This window comes from Ascaphus truei, chromosome 9 (genome assembly GCF_040206685.1).
Source record: "Ascaphus truei isolate aAscTru1 chromosome 9, aAscTru1.hap1, whole genome shotgun sequence".
NCBI lineage: Eukaryota > Metazoa > Chordata > Amphibia > Anura > Ascaphidae > Ascaphus > Ascaphus truei.
This window is the reverse complement of record NC_134491.1, coordinates 41,041,872-41,059,632: the sequence shown is the minus strand read 5'-3', so window position 1 is coordinate 41,059,632 and position 17,761 is coordinate 41,041,872. Positions and strand designations below refer to the sequence as shown.

The window sequence follows — 17,761 nt, the reverse complement described above, 5'->3', positions numbered from 1 at the left end:
CAGATACATTGTAAGGAACCCCAACTCTCTCTAATAGTGCGTCTGAGATCAGATGCATTGTAAGGAACCCCAACCCTCTCTAATAGCGCGTCTGAGATCAGATGCATTGTAAGGAACCCCGACCCTCTCTAATAGCGCGTCTGAGATCAGATGCATTGTAAGGAACCCCAACTCTCTCTAATAGCGTGTCTGAGATCAGATGTATTGTAAGGAACCCCGACCCTCTCTAATAGCACGTCTGGGATCAGATGCATTGTAAGGAACCCCAACCCTCTCTAATAGCGCGTCTGAGATCAGATGCATTGTAAGGAACCCCAACTCTCTCTAATAGCGTGTCTGAGATCAGACGCATTGTAAATTCTTCTGGATTACCAGCCTCTCTCCAAGTGAATGGACTTCTATCCAGAAACACAAAATTATTAAAAATAGTAATTACCACAGAAATTACCATATACATGTAACGGGTTTTGTGAACTTGCCTGACCCCCCCAATCTCACATTGGCCCCTGTGGTCTAACCAGTCCCCATTACAGTGTGATAGTGTCTGATGGTGCACCTGTTGGCTACAGGACTCCTGAGTCTCCCGCATGATGGTGTATGGGGATGACCCGTCCAGACAGGCAGCTGAGGTAGTGTGCTGAGTCCTACCTATATCCAGTGCAGCGCCTCCACCTCATCAGGATCCCTGCGTCCGCATGGGGATGGTCCTGGTGAGGAACTCCTCTGTGGTGCCCCTCTTTGTGCAATAACTCCACACTTGCACAAGAGTGTTGATAATCAGGAACATCTTTATTGTACGGTGGGCCATGCTGCCCTCCACAATGGGGTGTAATCAGCCCTCCATCGTTCACTGCACTTCCCTTTGAAAGGTAATGTCCTCCTAAATTAGGGATTCCCTATCCCCGCAGGGATATCTTATTCTGTGCCAGGTCCCTGGACACAGTCTCCTTATTCAGCTATTATAACATAACACTTGAACTGCTCCTTCTCTTACTCTTCCTCCTACAGAACCTAACTTTGGACACAGTGCTGTGCCTTACAGTATGTATCCTTTGGGGGCTGGCACAACTCTGACATCACTAATTATGGAGTCAAAACCTGTGACCACTACCATCCATACATAGGGCACCTCACCAGGGTGTGAGGGCAAACCTCCATAATTACTGCTGGCATGCCCACAACTTACCAGGCCTTACTGTCAGCAGGAGAGATGACTGCAGCCATTTTACATGACCGCTACATACAGTACACAAGATGTGCAAAATAGGGTAAACATATAAATATATATATATTTCAACATACAGAAAACAACATTTAAAAGCAAGAATTCCAGACAAGCATTTGGAGGAAGGACAAGGGAAAGGGTTGAGATTTAGAGACTTTCTGTGCTTGGTTCATCCCTTGTTACTAAGTGAATTAAGGGGAATTCGGTATGGCCAAAGGTACAATCCCATCAGGGATATGCCAACCTTGGAGAAGAAAATCATTCTCTGAATGAAGAGTGAATTGACTTAGGTTATCTTAAGAAGCAGGGAACACACAACCACTTGTTTAGCAATATGTTGTTTTGTATATTGGTGCCGTGTACCTGTTTTTCTCTTTAGAGAAAACAGAAATGAATCCATTCCCTTTGGATGGGGTTGTAATTGTAAACCATTACAGTCCAGTATTTGTAAAATGTCTTACTGAGTAGCAGCCGCTGCCTGCTGCAGATCTTCTGCGGCCAGTACAGCCCCATCTCCTTGTACATGCCGGGAGATGGAATAGGAGCCACAGTATATGGGTAGATTTGGGAAGCAGGTGTGCTGCCCAAGGGTCAAATATTTCCATTTTCCTGCAAAATATATGTTATACTTTGTAGTAAAGAGGACTTTAATTATTGAGCATATTTACAAATGTGTGCAATAAATGTATATACAATATATATATATATATATATATATATATATATATATATATATATATATATATATATATATATATATATATATATATATATATATATATATATATATATATATATATATATATATATATATATATATAGTGTAACCACCCAACCTTCCCCCTCACTCAATCGCATATAGTGTGGGTGCGGGGAACCTATATGTTACCAGGTGTGGTGCAGTATACCTGTCAGGCTCACAGGAGGTCTGAGCCTCCGCTAGTGAAAGCCTGGGGTGAATCCTCTGGAACGATCTTCTAATTACAGCGCCTCCACCTGTGCAGGATTCTAGGAGTGTAGAATGCCCCCTACACAGGACCCACATATATGAACCACATACACCAAGGTATATATAACACAGGTTTACTATATGGGCAGATAAAGCATAATACACATGCATCAACAATATGACATCAACCGTACATAACTTCAGTGTCACCCTGTAACACTACCAAGCACAACTATCCACACACCTCGCAGGGCCTTAACCCCACACAGTATTCCCAAGGTCCTTGTACCCAAAGTCCCAAGAGTCCCACAACCCCACCCACGTGTGGGACAGCGCTGCCCACTAAGATGAAGTGTATAGGTGGTGCACTTGGTGACTTGGATAATACCTGCCCGGTGCTCCTGCTACCGGGTGCGCAGATGACCTTTACTTGGAATCCCTTGTTCCAGGAGATGATCCAAGATGCCTCCGCCTCAACGGTGGGTGGCTCCCGCATGGAGTGATCCACCTTTATAATGTCTCTTATCTCTGCTAACGCAGAGGATGTTATACCTTCACGCAATTCACCTTCACAGCAATTGCCAGGATAGTCACGGTTCCTGGCTGGACCCTCACTTGTCTAGGTTCTACAGGACCCTGTCCCTAGTCTAAGGGGAGTCCCTGTAGTAACCACAAGCTGAGGTGAGTAGGGCCTAGCTGGGGGCTAAGGGGAGACTTCTGGCCTAGAGCAGGAGAGTACTTTTCCTCCCTGCACAAACACACCCTCCCCTCTCTGTGTCCCAGCTCCTAACTGACAATCCCTGTCTTCACACAACATTGTTGCAACTTTGCAGCATGAGAATCTGTCAGCCTTATTTGCTGTCTGGCTGCCTGTGACCAGGGTGAAAGTGCAGTCCCCAGAGGCTGCTGGGAACTGTAGTCCTTGGTGGCTCTCTTTAACATTGGGGCCTCGTGCGCGCTGTGTAATGGCCGCCACCGCTGCTAACTGCGCATGTGCGAACTGGGGGATGTCCCTGACTATGGAGCGCCTCTTCTCACTCCCTGTAATGGCTGCCATATCGCATCTGAGGCTATACTGCACGCGCGCGAACTTCCGCGCATGCGCAAATGCACACCAGATGGCGGCACCCTGCAGCTGATGTTGCCGGGAGCCCCCGGTGACGCGATCACCCCTGCAACTGCCCTCACGCTGTCGCAGGTAAGAGAGAGAGAACCGAATGTCTGGGGAGCCAGAGGGGACCTGGCTACATAGTGTATATACACGTTTGTATGTAAGAATACAAAAAATTGGCGTTCTCAATAAAATAAAAATAACTTGGACCCTTATCAATCAAGCTACATAGTGACGGGAAACACCTTACTGTAAGGAATCGGGGCGCATGTCCCGCGTGGCGTGCTTCCTCCTTACCTGATGCTTTGCATACTCCAGCGCAACTTACAGAGCACATGCGCCAAGGAGGGCTTTCAATGCCTCCACAGAAGGGAAGGGGAGGGTTAATTCCCACTTGTGATGCTAACCAGGAGTAGGCAATGTTTGATCATGATATAAAAATATAAACATCTTCATAGCATAGGACAGTTCATAACACTCAGGATTCCAGATAGTCCAATGTTAAACACACTCCCATAGATGTTGCCACTAGCCATGTAGGTAAGTCTTATGTGGTGGTCTAGGTAACCGTGTGTGGGACTGATCACATAAATGAAGTAAATGGATTACTCACTGCTGACCTTGGGGATATCCTGGTCCTGTCCTGCGTGCTCCTACCAAGGAACAATTGAAGAGAGTACAGGGAAAACGGCGGTGCATCTGCTGCTGCTGCTGAAGATTGGAAACCACAAACTGCAAACCACAAAATATCCTAGGTGCAAAAATTTATTTAGGGCATAGTAACAGCCAAAAAGAACACTCTGACGCGTTTCACGTGGTATCCCACGCTTTATCAAAGAGTAAAATCACTTACAACGATCACATACTTAAATACCCACAATTCCCTCTCCTCTCCTATGACGCTGTGTAATTTGGGCCAATCGGCCAACCCGCGCGGCGCGCACACGTGATGCGCGTGCACCGCTCCCCAGCTGCGTGTCAACACTCCTGACCTCTCCTACCTGTCAATCAGTGACAGTGAACGACTGAGCCACCTGTGCTGAGGCAGGGATATCCTGAAAACCTGGCCTGTTGGGGGCCCTTGAGGACTGGAGTTGGCCAGGGAGGAGTTGTCACTGGAGACCCGGACTCTTTCACGGGATCCAGCACCAGAGCAGGACCGCCCCTGCACCACACCGGGTTCCTGGACCCACTTGCATGAAACGCTGATGTCTTTTCAATAGGACAAAGTGTACATTTGTTGTAGGATGTGATACCTTGTATTAGGCCAACAACAGTACTCTTCAGTGATGGGAGTGTGTAGTGTGTACGTGTGTACGTGTGTACGTGTGTACGTGTGTGTTTGAGGTCTCTTCTTTATGTGTGCACCTGTGATGATCCTACACTTCTCCAGGTCAGATGCAGCTACTACGACTTTGCACTACAACGTGACACAATGTGCACGGCTCTATTTCTAGGCCCGATGTGTTCTGATCTCGGCGTTTCGGCAGCGCAGCACTGCCTGTCCCCTCCGCAGCAGCGCAGCGCAGGTTACTTACACAGCTGCTAGGTTTCAATTTCGGAATGACAAATAATAATCCCACGTGTGAGCACGTTCACATCTCAGACAGGTCTGTAACCCCGCGCTTCCCCATCATCTCTTAGCATACAGCGCTTTCACGGCAGCCAGGGATTCTGGGTAATGGCATGCAAGTGAGCACTCACAGTGTGTCACCTTTTAAAAATGCAACTTTAGTGCTTTCTGGTCCCATTTTTTCCTTGCAGCTCCTTGTAGCCGGGCTCAGACTATGGGCCTCATGCAGTAAGCGTTGATAAGGGAAATATGGCCATGTTATAGCCAAAATTGGGTTTGAGATTCAGTAAGCGCCGATAAGTGCTTCATATCGCCAGGTTTCGGAGCCGATAATTTGGTTATGGCCAGTCGCCTGCCGATAAGCCTGTTTTCGACACTGATCGCCACTTTTTTAAATCGGCTGGATTCAACAAAAAAAAACAGCTTATCGGGGCTGATCGGCACTACGAAATTGAGATGTTATGGCCGATTTCTCCCGCCAACTAAAGTTGGCATTTTGGACGGGGGAACGATCGCTAAGGCTGCCGGAACGGCACTTAGAAAAAAAAAATCTTCTGTACATCAATGGAAGTCAATGGAGCGGGGACGTATAACAGTATAGTACTGTTTACGTTTCATTGCTCACAATACAAGGGGGATTTGCATTACAGTGTGGGGGCATTCCCTGCATTGTGTCACAGCTGATGTGTCTTATTTGCATAACATTCGACTTTTACATGTTTTCAGCATTTGCGGGTCACATTACTCATCATGTGATGATGTGGCAAGGGAAAATACTATACTACACTCTTAAAGGAGAACCTCACATCATATCACACATTTTACTCAACTCAGCGTCAATTATTTACATGATGTCACACATGTCACACATGTCACACATACACAGTATATTCATCTTCCTTTACATTACACAATGCTTGTAATGTGACACACATCTTTAAACGTTCATGTACATCTGTCTTCTCATGTTTACATATACTTTTGGGTCCTCCCTATTTTCATGACGTCACTTATTGGACGCTCAATCACATTGCATGTTTACATTGTAACCGTTGCATTACAAGCACTTCAACCTAACTTATACACACATGTACAGTAATTCATCATTGGGACACCTTGTAAACTCATTCTATACCAACTATCCTCCTTACACAAATGCATGCATATGCACACGACTATTCATTGTTGCCAACATGTCACAATAACATGGATAATTACACATGTTACACAAAACTTTTCCCACGTCAATCTCAGCCTTTTTGTCTCATTACATGACTGACTCTTGCGTTCACAAGTGTTACATGCATTGCACATGCAACTATTTATTTGCAAGCAATCTTTGTACAAAGCTTCACGTCACATCATTGCCAAATATCATCATTCCCTGCAGAATACACACAACAAATACTTAGAACAACAAGTGCACACAGCTTGCCACAGAAGTACTTTATTATGTTAATGTAACACCTTGCATTTTACTATGTCACCTGACATCATCACATACCTATTTAAAGGACGCACATTACCTGCTCATTCACAGCTACTCATTTCAAAATGTTGCGAATGTTTAGGAGACGCAGGAACATTCTTTTCTATGACATGCTTGATGATCAAGAGAATGATATAGGGCAAGGTAGGGACACACCGAGGGACAGTGACAGTGACGCGGATACGACAGGGACAGGGAGAGGGACAGGCCGAGGGACAGGTAGAGGGACAGGAGATGAGAGGAGAAGACAGAGGAGACAACTTGTGCCTCGTCCGCGTCTGTACAGGGAGAGAACCCTGTTAGATGGGATGAGTGAGGAGGAGATTGTAAGTCGCTATCGTTTGAGTTCAGCAGCAATCTTAGCTCTTTATGAGGAGATAAGGGGGGATTTAGATTTTTTCACAGCCAGAGGTCGTGCAGTCCCTGGGCTTGTTAAAATGCTGTGCTCATTACATTATCTTGCTTCCGCGTCATACCAGACAACTGTGGGCATAGTGGGCGGGGTCTCGCAATCTACATTCTCGCGGGCCTTGACCCAGTTTCTCTATGCACTCAATAGACGCGCTAGGAATTATATTCATTTTCCTACAGAGGCGACAGAGTGGCTGGAAGTCAGGACTGGCTTTTATAATATAGCAGGGATACCATGTGTGCTGGGTGCAATCGATTGCACACATGTTGCTTTGATTGCACCTAGTCAGAGTGAGCATGTGTACCGCAATCGGAAGCACTACCATTCACTCAATGTACAGGTGGTATGTGATGCCACGATGAGGATAATGCATGTGGTACCCAAGTTCCCTGGTTCCAGTCACGATTCCTCTATCCTGAGGAACTCTTCAGTCTTCCATGCGTTCGAAGAGGGACATTTTGAACCTGGTTGGCTGCTGGGTGAGTACATATTTACATGTTCTAACACAAAACACATGTTGATTTAGGAATGTTGGCATTGTACAATTTGATCACTAATGTCAGCTTATGTGTGCTCCATTCATTATAGGTGACTCAGGATACGGAATTAGGCCGTGGCTCTTGACTCCGGTGCTAAACCCTCAAACTGAAGCAGAGGACAGGTACAATGCAGCCCATATATCTACAAGATCTGTTATAGAGAGGACATTTGGCCTACTCAAGACCAGGTTTAGGTGTCTGGACAGAACTGGTGGGGCTCTTCTATACAAGCCTCAAAAAGTGTCTGATATTATCCTTGCCTGTTGCATTTTGCACAATGTTGCACTCAGGCACAATGTACAGTCAGACCTAGCTGAGGCTTTGGTAGACGAGCATCCCACCCATGTAGCTGCTGAAAATGAACAAACAGCCAGTGGTGGCCAGACACGACAGAATCTCATCAATTCATTTTTTTCTTGTAAGTACAAACTCATATGTTCCTAGTACTACTTTTATAGTTTAATTATGTTATATTAACAATAATGTTTCTTTATATAACCTTCTGTTAGGACACAGATGAATATGGGTTGCACACCTTTCTTTTCTCTGCTGTGTGCACAAAGGGATGTGGCACCGGTATGTTATTGTTGCACAGGTTATATAATCCCTCTTCAATTGTACTTTAGTTGTGTGTATGTGAATACAACTTGGGTAACAAAGCAATAATATTTTAGCATTGTGTTATTCCTTATGCTAAGACAAAACACATATTATGCCCATAATCATTCATGCTTCTAGTATGCTTACATACAATGTTATTGGTGCAGTGTAACATGTACATCCAGATGATGTGTACACCAGGCTGATTTACATTTTGAATGTCATGAAATATACATGGTGTTGTACATTTAACACCAAATACACACTTTGCTGTGTTGTTTACGGTACTGAAGATGGCATGTCAATGTTTGCAATTTATATATTGTTCCTTTGCATTATAGGTATATCTCCAGTATGACTGATCATGGTATGTATATTTGCTGACATCTCTCATAAGATGTGCCTACCTCAATCTTCCTATAATTATTGGAACTAAAAACCCAACATATTGGTTTAAACACAAATGTTACATATATGTACTTTCTGTATCATGTATATGCATTTAGCTACTCTTGAGCTTTCATGTGCATTGTATTACAAAATGATTACTCACATTTCATCACATTTTATGTATGTTTCCTTATAATTTCCATTAATGTAATATAGAGGTGGTTGGAGAAAAGGGGATAACTGTACTTATTTGTTTACTTACGGGAGCACATTCATCACTAGCATAGACACACTTTTTAAGACAACTGTTTGTGTCTCTATCAATTGGTGTAGGATCCATGTATAACACCGACAAATGATAACACCAGCTTTATTATGGTAGCTTATATCATCATATTGACTATACTATGTATTTCTAAACGATTAATAAACACAGTAAACTATAGTTAGTTAGGTTAATGAAATATACACAGAAACGTACTTCATAACATGATGGTGATGTCATATTCAGAACATCATGCATTGGAGGGGACCATAACATCTGGCCAGTAACATTATTTGCTACAGTCCCAAACCATTTTATCTACATACCCATGTAACAAGAGATTTTAAAAATAAATGGCTACTTGGTTGTAAGTGTCCTTTACATTGGGAGAAGGAGTGGCTCAGTGAGTAAAGACACACACTGGCACTGATAGTTTGAAGCAGGGGAGTCTGGTTCAATTCCCGGTGTGGGCTCCTTGTGACCTTTGCCAAGTCACTTTATCTCCCTGTGCCTCATGCGGCAAAAAAACATTTGTACGTTCCACGGGCCAGGGACCTCAGGCTGAAACATGTGTCTGTAAATCGCTGCGTACAACTAGCAGCCCTATACATGAACATGCTCATATTATTATTATTATTGTTACATAGTTTCGACAGTCATACGTTCCATTACATATTAGAATACACAAATGTGTTAGCAGAGTGGGAATGGTTGTTATATATAAAACACACCATGTCATAAAATGTTAGTAGTCATTAAAGAACACTCAATAAAAATTCATGAGGCACTCTTTTGCAACATCATTATGTTAATTAAGTGCTTATGCAATATAGGCATAAGGGTATCACATTTTTAATTGTTTGTTAATAAGCGCTGCAAGCAATATAAAATTAGTTCCATATGTAGTATAGTAGTCGGTGGCTCCTCCTCACAATCATCTCATATAAAGGTAGACTCTTCTGAAATCATACATTGATCCGATTGTATCTTCCCCGACATCTCTGAAATACAGCAAACACATGATGGTCAAAGATGGCACCTTACTAGATATGCATCCGTGACAACGCGTTACGCAGCTCTATATGATTGTGTACATACACACGTCAGTCACTTATATGTTAGAAGTAAAACTGTTCATCAGTATGTAATGTTTCTTTAAATTTGTAGCAGGCATAACTATGTATAAGAAGTGAACGTTGCCTGTATACTGAAAGATGTGCGCGCACATCTTTGTGTGCGCACGCACTTCACGCTTGGCTCCACTAACTGTTAGCGCATGCGCAAAACAAAGCGTACGTTGTGCGTTCAATACATGTTGAAAATACCAGTAAACATAACATCTTTATTTCAAATACAATGAAGACGAAACTACATTCGTTCTAAACGAGTACATCTGTATTCTTTTTAAACAGACGTGTTTGAACAGAAAGCACGGCCGATAACACAATGCGCAAATGCAATACGTGTGACGTCATGTTAAGCCAGCGTGAAACGCACGCTAACACTCCTCCCACTCAATTAACATTCGGCTAACGCCCAGGGTACGCCTACAAACACTGAGCCGCACGCATCACACACTGCAGTTACCGTTACTATAACAAAACATGACAGCCAATAGGCTTTGAGGCGCGCACGTCGCTTGGGGGCGGGACTTACATCACTAATCCTTTTTAAGGACGCCTTGGCCCATGACAAGGGTCCCACGTCATACGTGGTGGACCCGGTTTTCAATGTTGTAGATGTTGCATGATAACAAAACAGGTATGTGTTAGAGTAATGGTAAAATGTTGCTAATATGTTTAAAGGGATAGGAAAGTACGTATATTTATTCCGTCAGCAATGTGTACTACTCTTTCAGGTCCTACTATATTGTATTAGGAAACAATTTGTTTGTGATCGCTACATGTTATGCAGTCTGCAATGTTACGCTGTATCCACGCATTGAAAGTGAAAATGGTGGTTACAAAAAAAAAAAAAATTTAAACGCAGAGTCAACGCATAACGATTGTTATATTTACCATTCTTCTAGAATTAACTCTTCGCCTGGCTGCAACTGGTCGCTCCAGAAATGCAAGCCATTTTCATCCACGCTTAACCCAACCGCTGAATCCAGTATGGCACATATCTCCTCCAGGATGCGCTCATAGGAATCGCCACTGCTTTCTTCAAATAATTGGTCGGGAGGTAGGTTCATTTCTTCCGGTTCCCATTCCAATGCAATTTCAGCTGAAAGGCTTGGTACATAATCATAGTACTTTTGTTCTTGTACAATGTGGGTTTCAGGAATGGAGGCTGCAGATATTGCAGCACGTATCGATTCAAACGGATCAGTAGTAGCGGATACATTGCTATTGCCATTAGGAATAAATATGCCTTTCACGACAATATAAGTGCCGTCTTTCAGGAGAAATTGTTTTTCCGGGGCAATCTTCCAGAAACCATAGGTGTGTTGTAGCTTATCCTGGTCACGTTCAAAAAAGTCATTACTTGATAAAGTGAATCTTATTGAGGAATTAAAATTCCGTGCATGCTTACGGTCTTGGTAATAAGGATATTTTGCTCGAATGAAATCATCGATTTGGCGTGTGCTTGCTTTCTGTCCGCGACTGTTCAAGATGGCTTCACAGATCATGTACTTATACCCTAAAAGGGGATTAATATTGTTAACGAATTCATCAGCCATGTCTGAGTAGCACAAAAGCTGTGTGCAGGTCTGTGTTATTTGCTCATCAAAATGAATGTGCTGAATGGCTAACAAACTCCTGTTTTTCCTTGTCAAGGTCAACAAAAGTAACTACTTTGACTCCTTATTTCAAACGCCAATTGGATTTGTTTGTCTAATTGGGTTAACAGTTGTGGTTCGTGATATGGGACTGTGGGAGAAACATTTCTCCTTCTTTTATCTCGTTTGTGAAAAACATCCCTAGACTGTGAATGCGTTCACATAGTGTTTTTTTGAAAACTAACAAAGACCAGTGTGTGAAAATATTTCTTAGCCAGGCATATCAGTAAAAACACACCTGCAAAAAGAAATGTTTTTTCCCCGCTTACATTTCTGTGTGTATGTGAAAGTCTGGTTAACTCCCTGTCTGCATGAGTTTAAATACGTGTGTATATATATATATATATATATATATATATATATATATATATATATATATATATATAAATATATCTCTTATAAAAATATATATATATTTATATATAATATTTTTTTTTTTTTTATATTGCAGGAGTACACACAACATTGATGGCATTAAGTATACCTTGTATGAAACCTATTTAAATGGTGAGAAACATGATTGAATTAAGTAATAAACATTTGTTTAAGCACAATACTGTTAGAGTCTCATACTTAGGATATTTCTCAAACATTAGGCCTGTATTATTAAAATAGTGTTTTCACAAGGAAGCATGAAGTGTATTAGTTTGTGTATACCAGTTTATATAGTACTATATATATATATATATATATATATATATATATATATATATATATATATATATATATATATATATATATACATATATATATATATATACACACATATATACATATATATATACACATATATACATATATATATACACATATATACATATATATATACACATATATACATATATATATACACATATATACATATATATATATATATATACACACACTCACACTCACACTCACTCAGTGTGTGTGTGTGTGTGTGTGTGTGTGTGTATATATATTATTATACATTCTGAGATGTTATAGAAACGAACACACAACTGATTAAAGGACAAAATTACAATGGCCAAGCAAGGCAAAGGTAAGTAATAATTTACACATAATCCTGCTGTACACGTACAAGAAAGATGTTTGCACTTACTTAGGTGTTTTAATAATTGCATGTGACTAATATGCATATGCAATTCTTACATCAATTAACACACCCAAATGCAATGTTTTGCTGCAAAGTCAATGGCAGCTTCTCTAAACTTAGCAACTGGCTCCTGGTGGACCATTACTGAACAGACGATTACAACATAAATATTTATAACACAATTAATTATGAGTGTTAACATTTCCAAAACTTCACGTGTACAAGAACATAGTTGAAAGTTTGGAAACAACACAGTCTTCAGCATACATACAATAGTAATTAGATAATCTGAAGTCAACAAAACAAGGCCAAAGACATATTTTCTGAATTATAACATTTATTTTTTTTGTTCCTTTTGCGAGCGAGTAACAGGCCTGCTTGTTGTCTCTTGAATTTTCCTTTTTCTTTTGCCACCAACTTTAGGCACAACAGAGCCACTTTGAGTGGCCTCTGGCACTTCACGGGCAGGGCTTGTGGCCAGTGACTGTTCACCTACGGGGCTTGTGGCCAGTGACTCACCTACAGGGCTTGTGGCCAGTGACTCACCTACAGGGCTTTTGGGCAGTGATTCACCTACAGGGCTTTTGGGCAGCGATTCACCTACAGGGCTTTTGGGCAGCGATTCACCTACAGGGCTTTTGGGCAGCGACTCACCTACAGGGCTTTTGGGCAGCGACTCACCTACAGGGCTTTTGGGCAGCGATTCACCTACAGGGCTTTTGGGTAGTGACTGTTCACGGACAGGGCTTGTGCCCAGTGACACATGTGAGCAAGTTGGTAGACACTGCACAAGTGATGGTTGGTCTGTTTCATGTGTGTCTTTTGTTGTTTTTGACCAAAAACTGGTCAGTAGTAACTGCTTGTATTTTGTTTTTGTGGGCTCCTTTGTAGGTGTCAGCTGCTGATTTTGTACAGATGGCAGTGGTAGTATGTCGTCAGGAACCTGCACAGCAATCTCTGCTACTTGACCGGTAACATTTGGGCCTGGTGAATGAATATCAGATGAATGTGGTGAAAACTGACCTGCATGAACAGATCCTGGCTGGGAGGTGTTGAATTGTGGTACATTAGTCATTCTCCAGTAATTAGCTTGTGTTTGCTGAACAACTAATGCTTCGAATGAGGTGTTGATTTTTTGCAACTGTTTAGGCACTTCAATGAAGACTCTGTGGAGATGTGCCAATTGTGATACTGTTTCTTCCTGCAGTCCAATCATCCTTTCCAGCACTGTCATCATGTCTGAATGGCGACGATTTTCTGCGTCCACTATTTTTCCCTCTGAAGCTACAATTGCATCGTATGTGGAAGTTGATGGACGATTTGGCGGTACAACAGTTTCTATTGGCACCTCTTCATGGTCACATGATTGTATTTCAGTCTCTTCTGTGGCGTCATCCTCATCATACTCATCATCCTCATCACCATGATGTTCTAAAAAGAAATGTACACATTATTAAATGGCATGTTAATGTATGCTGTGTTACTATGTAATTGTACTATGTCCTAAGTAACACCTAACATGTTAGCATACGTTTTATAACCTCATTAAAAACTACCTTGACTTACGAATAATGTTTGGACTCAGTATGAAATATGAATGAATGAAAAGTTGCTCTAAACTCAGAAGTCCTACATGATAATTAACATCACTAACACAATACATGTTGCCTTACACTTAATTTTCACTGACACTAAGTAATCCTATTTAAAGAAGATGTGCAAAACAAATAATGCACATGACAACATAACATATAGAAGAGCACATATTATATGGCCAGCAAATGATACACTCACCTTCTAGTAGTGTTGAGCTGGCTGACCCAGGTGAAGACACTTGTTCCATCTCAGGTGACACATGTCCTCCAGGGGCAACTATATATAACAATAACATAAGTTTTACATTTACATGTGTAAATATTGAACAAACACTTATTGTATGTTCTGTATTTATGATTAACTAACAACATCAGTTCCTTAACCGAAAATGTGTGTGAAAGTGAACATAAATAGTTGTAATAACACTGTACATGCCTGTGTACTTAGAATTTTTGAGTTCCCTAACATACAACATACTATGTTTCTGCAGTAATGCGTGAGGATAAATAGATTAAATGAGTACATAAAAATCATATGTTGTGTAGTGATATCAGTATCATAATGTACATAACTATCATGAGATGACCATTCACAATGGTTATCATGAAGGTGGTCATATTGCAAAAAGTGTTGTTTTTGGTAGAGGATATGTGTGGTACATTAATCGAAGATGTGGCACACCTGAATGTGGCTGTGACTCAACAAGACAACACATGCAGTGTGTGATAATGTGTCTTTCATAGTAGTTCAACTATAGATATGAGTGAACTAATGTGTGACGTACGCTTTGATAAGTAATGAGTTGTTGGGGCATTTAGTAGCTAGAGTTAAGCTTTCAAATGAGTGTGATTAACTTCAGTTGTGCTATTCAGGTTGTAAGAAAGGTATTCCCTTCCCCAAAAAGCCTAATCAGCCACACCTTTCAATGACTTGAAACAGGTGCAAATGGTGTGAACTAAGTTGACCGTGAAATGAGGCTGTAATTAGTGTGTGTGCTGAACCCCACCCCCTCTGTTGAAGTGTATGCTGTGATGAGATATTAATTGCAGCTGCTTTAACACAATGGTAGATGAGCTAAGTAGTCATCTGCAGTGTTTAAGTTATGAAAACAATGACATAACATATGCTACGTGTGCCTCATTATGCTGTCTGTATATGACATAAAGCAAAAATGGACCTTTTCATAAGCAACTATAGATGTGTTAGTGCCAGTGATGTTTGTAGGCCGTTACATGCAATTTCTTTGATGCATGCTTAAAATAGGCAGTAATGTCATGTTTGTCGGAGTAAAATCAATAAAATACACAATAACATGATACATATTTCTGTTCTGTACCTGTAGCTACTAATAATTTCTCATGAACATGTGTTACACGTGTACTACCCTGTTGTTCCCCATCTTCGCCCACCATCAATTGCTTCCACTGCAGCTATGCATTTTGGGAATTCACATGTAAATGAGCACGCAATGGCACGTGCTATATTAGTTACTGCTTTTAGTAGGACTACTACATATATGTCTATTTTGAGATATATATATACAGAATCAGACATATACATATATAGATGCAGGTATGCTTATATTGTGAAGACAGTATAAAAAGCAGTGTAACTATGCAAAATAACTGTAAGCAACGACACGCCTAGTACAGTAATATTTATCACCTGCTGGAAATTGTGACGGATAAATTCCAATGTCACGGTCACCAGCCAAGCCTTCCACGACGACGGTAAGTAATTTTGGCCGAAGCAGCTCCTCCAATGGAGTCAATATGAGACGTTGTGGTGTGGGCCCACCTCCAGTGCCAGTAGCATGCACGCGTTGGTCTTGTATTTTCTTTTTCAATTTGGACCTAATATCATCAAATCTTTTCCGACAATGATACTTGTCCCTGACACTATTCCCACAGGCATTGACACCAATGACTATTGTGTCCCACATTTCTTTTTTGCTTGCTGCACTTGTCCGCCCTTGAAAAACATATAAAAGATATGAGGTAAATGAATAATAATATAAGCACCAGTTTCCTACACTGCTAGCTGTTCCAAGTGATAGCAAACATGCTGTTTTATGTGTAATATGTGCAGCACATGAGCATTCACTACTAAACCTATACATGTAAGCAAGGTTGCATTCATATTGTATGCAGTTCTGGCAAATTGACCGCCTGTGTTTATTTGTCCTTGTAAGGCATGATAAAAAGCTGTGTTTCCACACTAATGAACATAGAAAGATATTGTGTACCCATATTTGCATATGAACAAAACTCAGATGACCTAGGATCACATGTATTTGAATAATAAATGTAAAGTTACACTTACCTACTAAATGTCCATATATACTGTCATAGTGCTCCAGAATGCCAGTGACAAGAGCCCTATTTTCCTGGTCATTGAAGCGAGGATTACGTGGCTTCTCCACACGTTTTTTCCGAGCAGGTTTAGGGTCAGAGCTTGGCTGGTGCTGACTGGACTCTCCTTCTTCCAATGGAAGAGCCTCCAAAAGCTGGCCACCAGCAAGCACGCCACCACCATCCACCCCATCAGCAACTGCGCCACCAGCAGCACTCCCAGCACCAGCACTCCCACTCCTAGCACCAGCACTCACACTCCTAGCACCAGCACTCACACTCCTAGCACCAGCACTCACACTCCTAGCACCAGCACTCCCAGCACCAGCACTCCCACTCACAGCAACAGCACTCCCACTCCCAGCACCAGCACTCCCACTCACAGCAACAGCACTCCCACTCCCAACAACAGCACTCCCACTCCCAACAACAGCACTCCCACTCCCAGCAACACCACTCGCAGCACCAGCACTCCCACTCCCAACAACAGCACTCCCACTCCCAGCAACACCACTCGGTGCACCAGCAACATCACTCCCCTGAACAGAACGTTCACTCCGACGCGTACTCCCACGAGTAGCACTCCCACTCCCACCAGCATCACTCTTCCCACGCTTTGCGGGCATACTTCCAGCACTCACAAAAAACAGACAAGAAATGTACAGGCAATCACACGACCCACTTCCACATATAAAACAAGACAAAGATGTAAACAAAACAACAAAGGACAAAGCTCACCCAATACACAACAAGTCTCTCAGTCAATATGCAAATGTTCAATCGTCCAGCTCTGTGCGTCTCTCTCTCTCTCTCACTCCCAACAACACAGAGAATGATTAGCAGTACACGTTGCCTTTAAATATGGCGCGCAATCAAAAACATGCTTGTTTCGCCTGATTCAGCAAGATTTGTGATTGTGCAACCTAACAGCACCCCGCCACGCACGCCGATACACCTGTGTGTGATCGGCTCATCATCGTGAGAGTGGGCGGATTTGTTTTCTGGTTGATTTTGAATGTATTCGGCACTTACTGCATACGGAGAGGGAAAAACGCCAATAACATCACTAATCGATAAGCTTGCCGATTTCACATAATCGTCGCTTACTGCATGAGGCCCTATGTCCACGTCTGTATCCCAGTAATTATCAACTCTGCTACAATCCTGCTTTACTTTCAAGAATGACTTCTGTCATTGCCAGCGATGTGACTATGTGCGCGTGACTGCGTGCGCGTGACTGCGTGCGCGTGACTGCGTGCGCGTGACTGCGTGTGTTACTGCGTGCGTGTTACTGCGTGTGACTGTGTGCGTGTGTGTGACTGTGGGCGTGTTTGTGACTGTGTGTGTGTGACTGCGTGTTACTGTGTGTGTGTGACTGTGTGTGACTGTGTGTTACTGTGT

The 17,761-nt window shown here is 42.1% G+C and overlaps 1 protein-coding gene across 1 annotated transcript; it reads right to left on the bottom strand.

Annotated features, from left to right (window-relative positions):
* Positions 1-368: 368 nt before the first annotated feature.
* On the bottom strand, positions 369-15,937 carry LOC142503236 (uncharacterized). The gene is made up of 4 exons (XM_075615395.1): positions 15,675-15,937; positions 14,208-14,285; positions 13,204-13,844; positions 369-398 (listed from the first exon to the last, which is right to left on the bottom strand). The coding sequence occupies exons 2-4, from the start codon at positions 14,254-14,256 to the stop codon at positions 369-371; spliced, it is 720 nt and encodes a 239-aa protein (XP_075471510.1). The 5' UTR covers positions 14,257-14,285; positions 15,675-15,937.
* Positions 15,938-17,761: the final 1,824 nt, after the last annotated feature.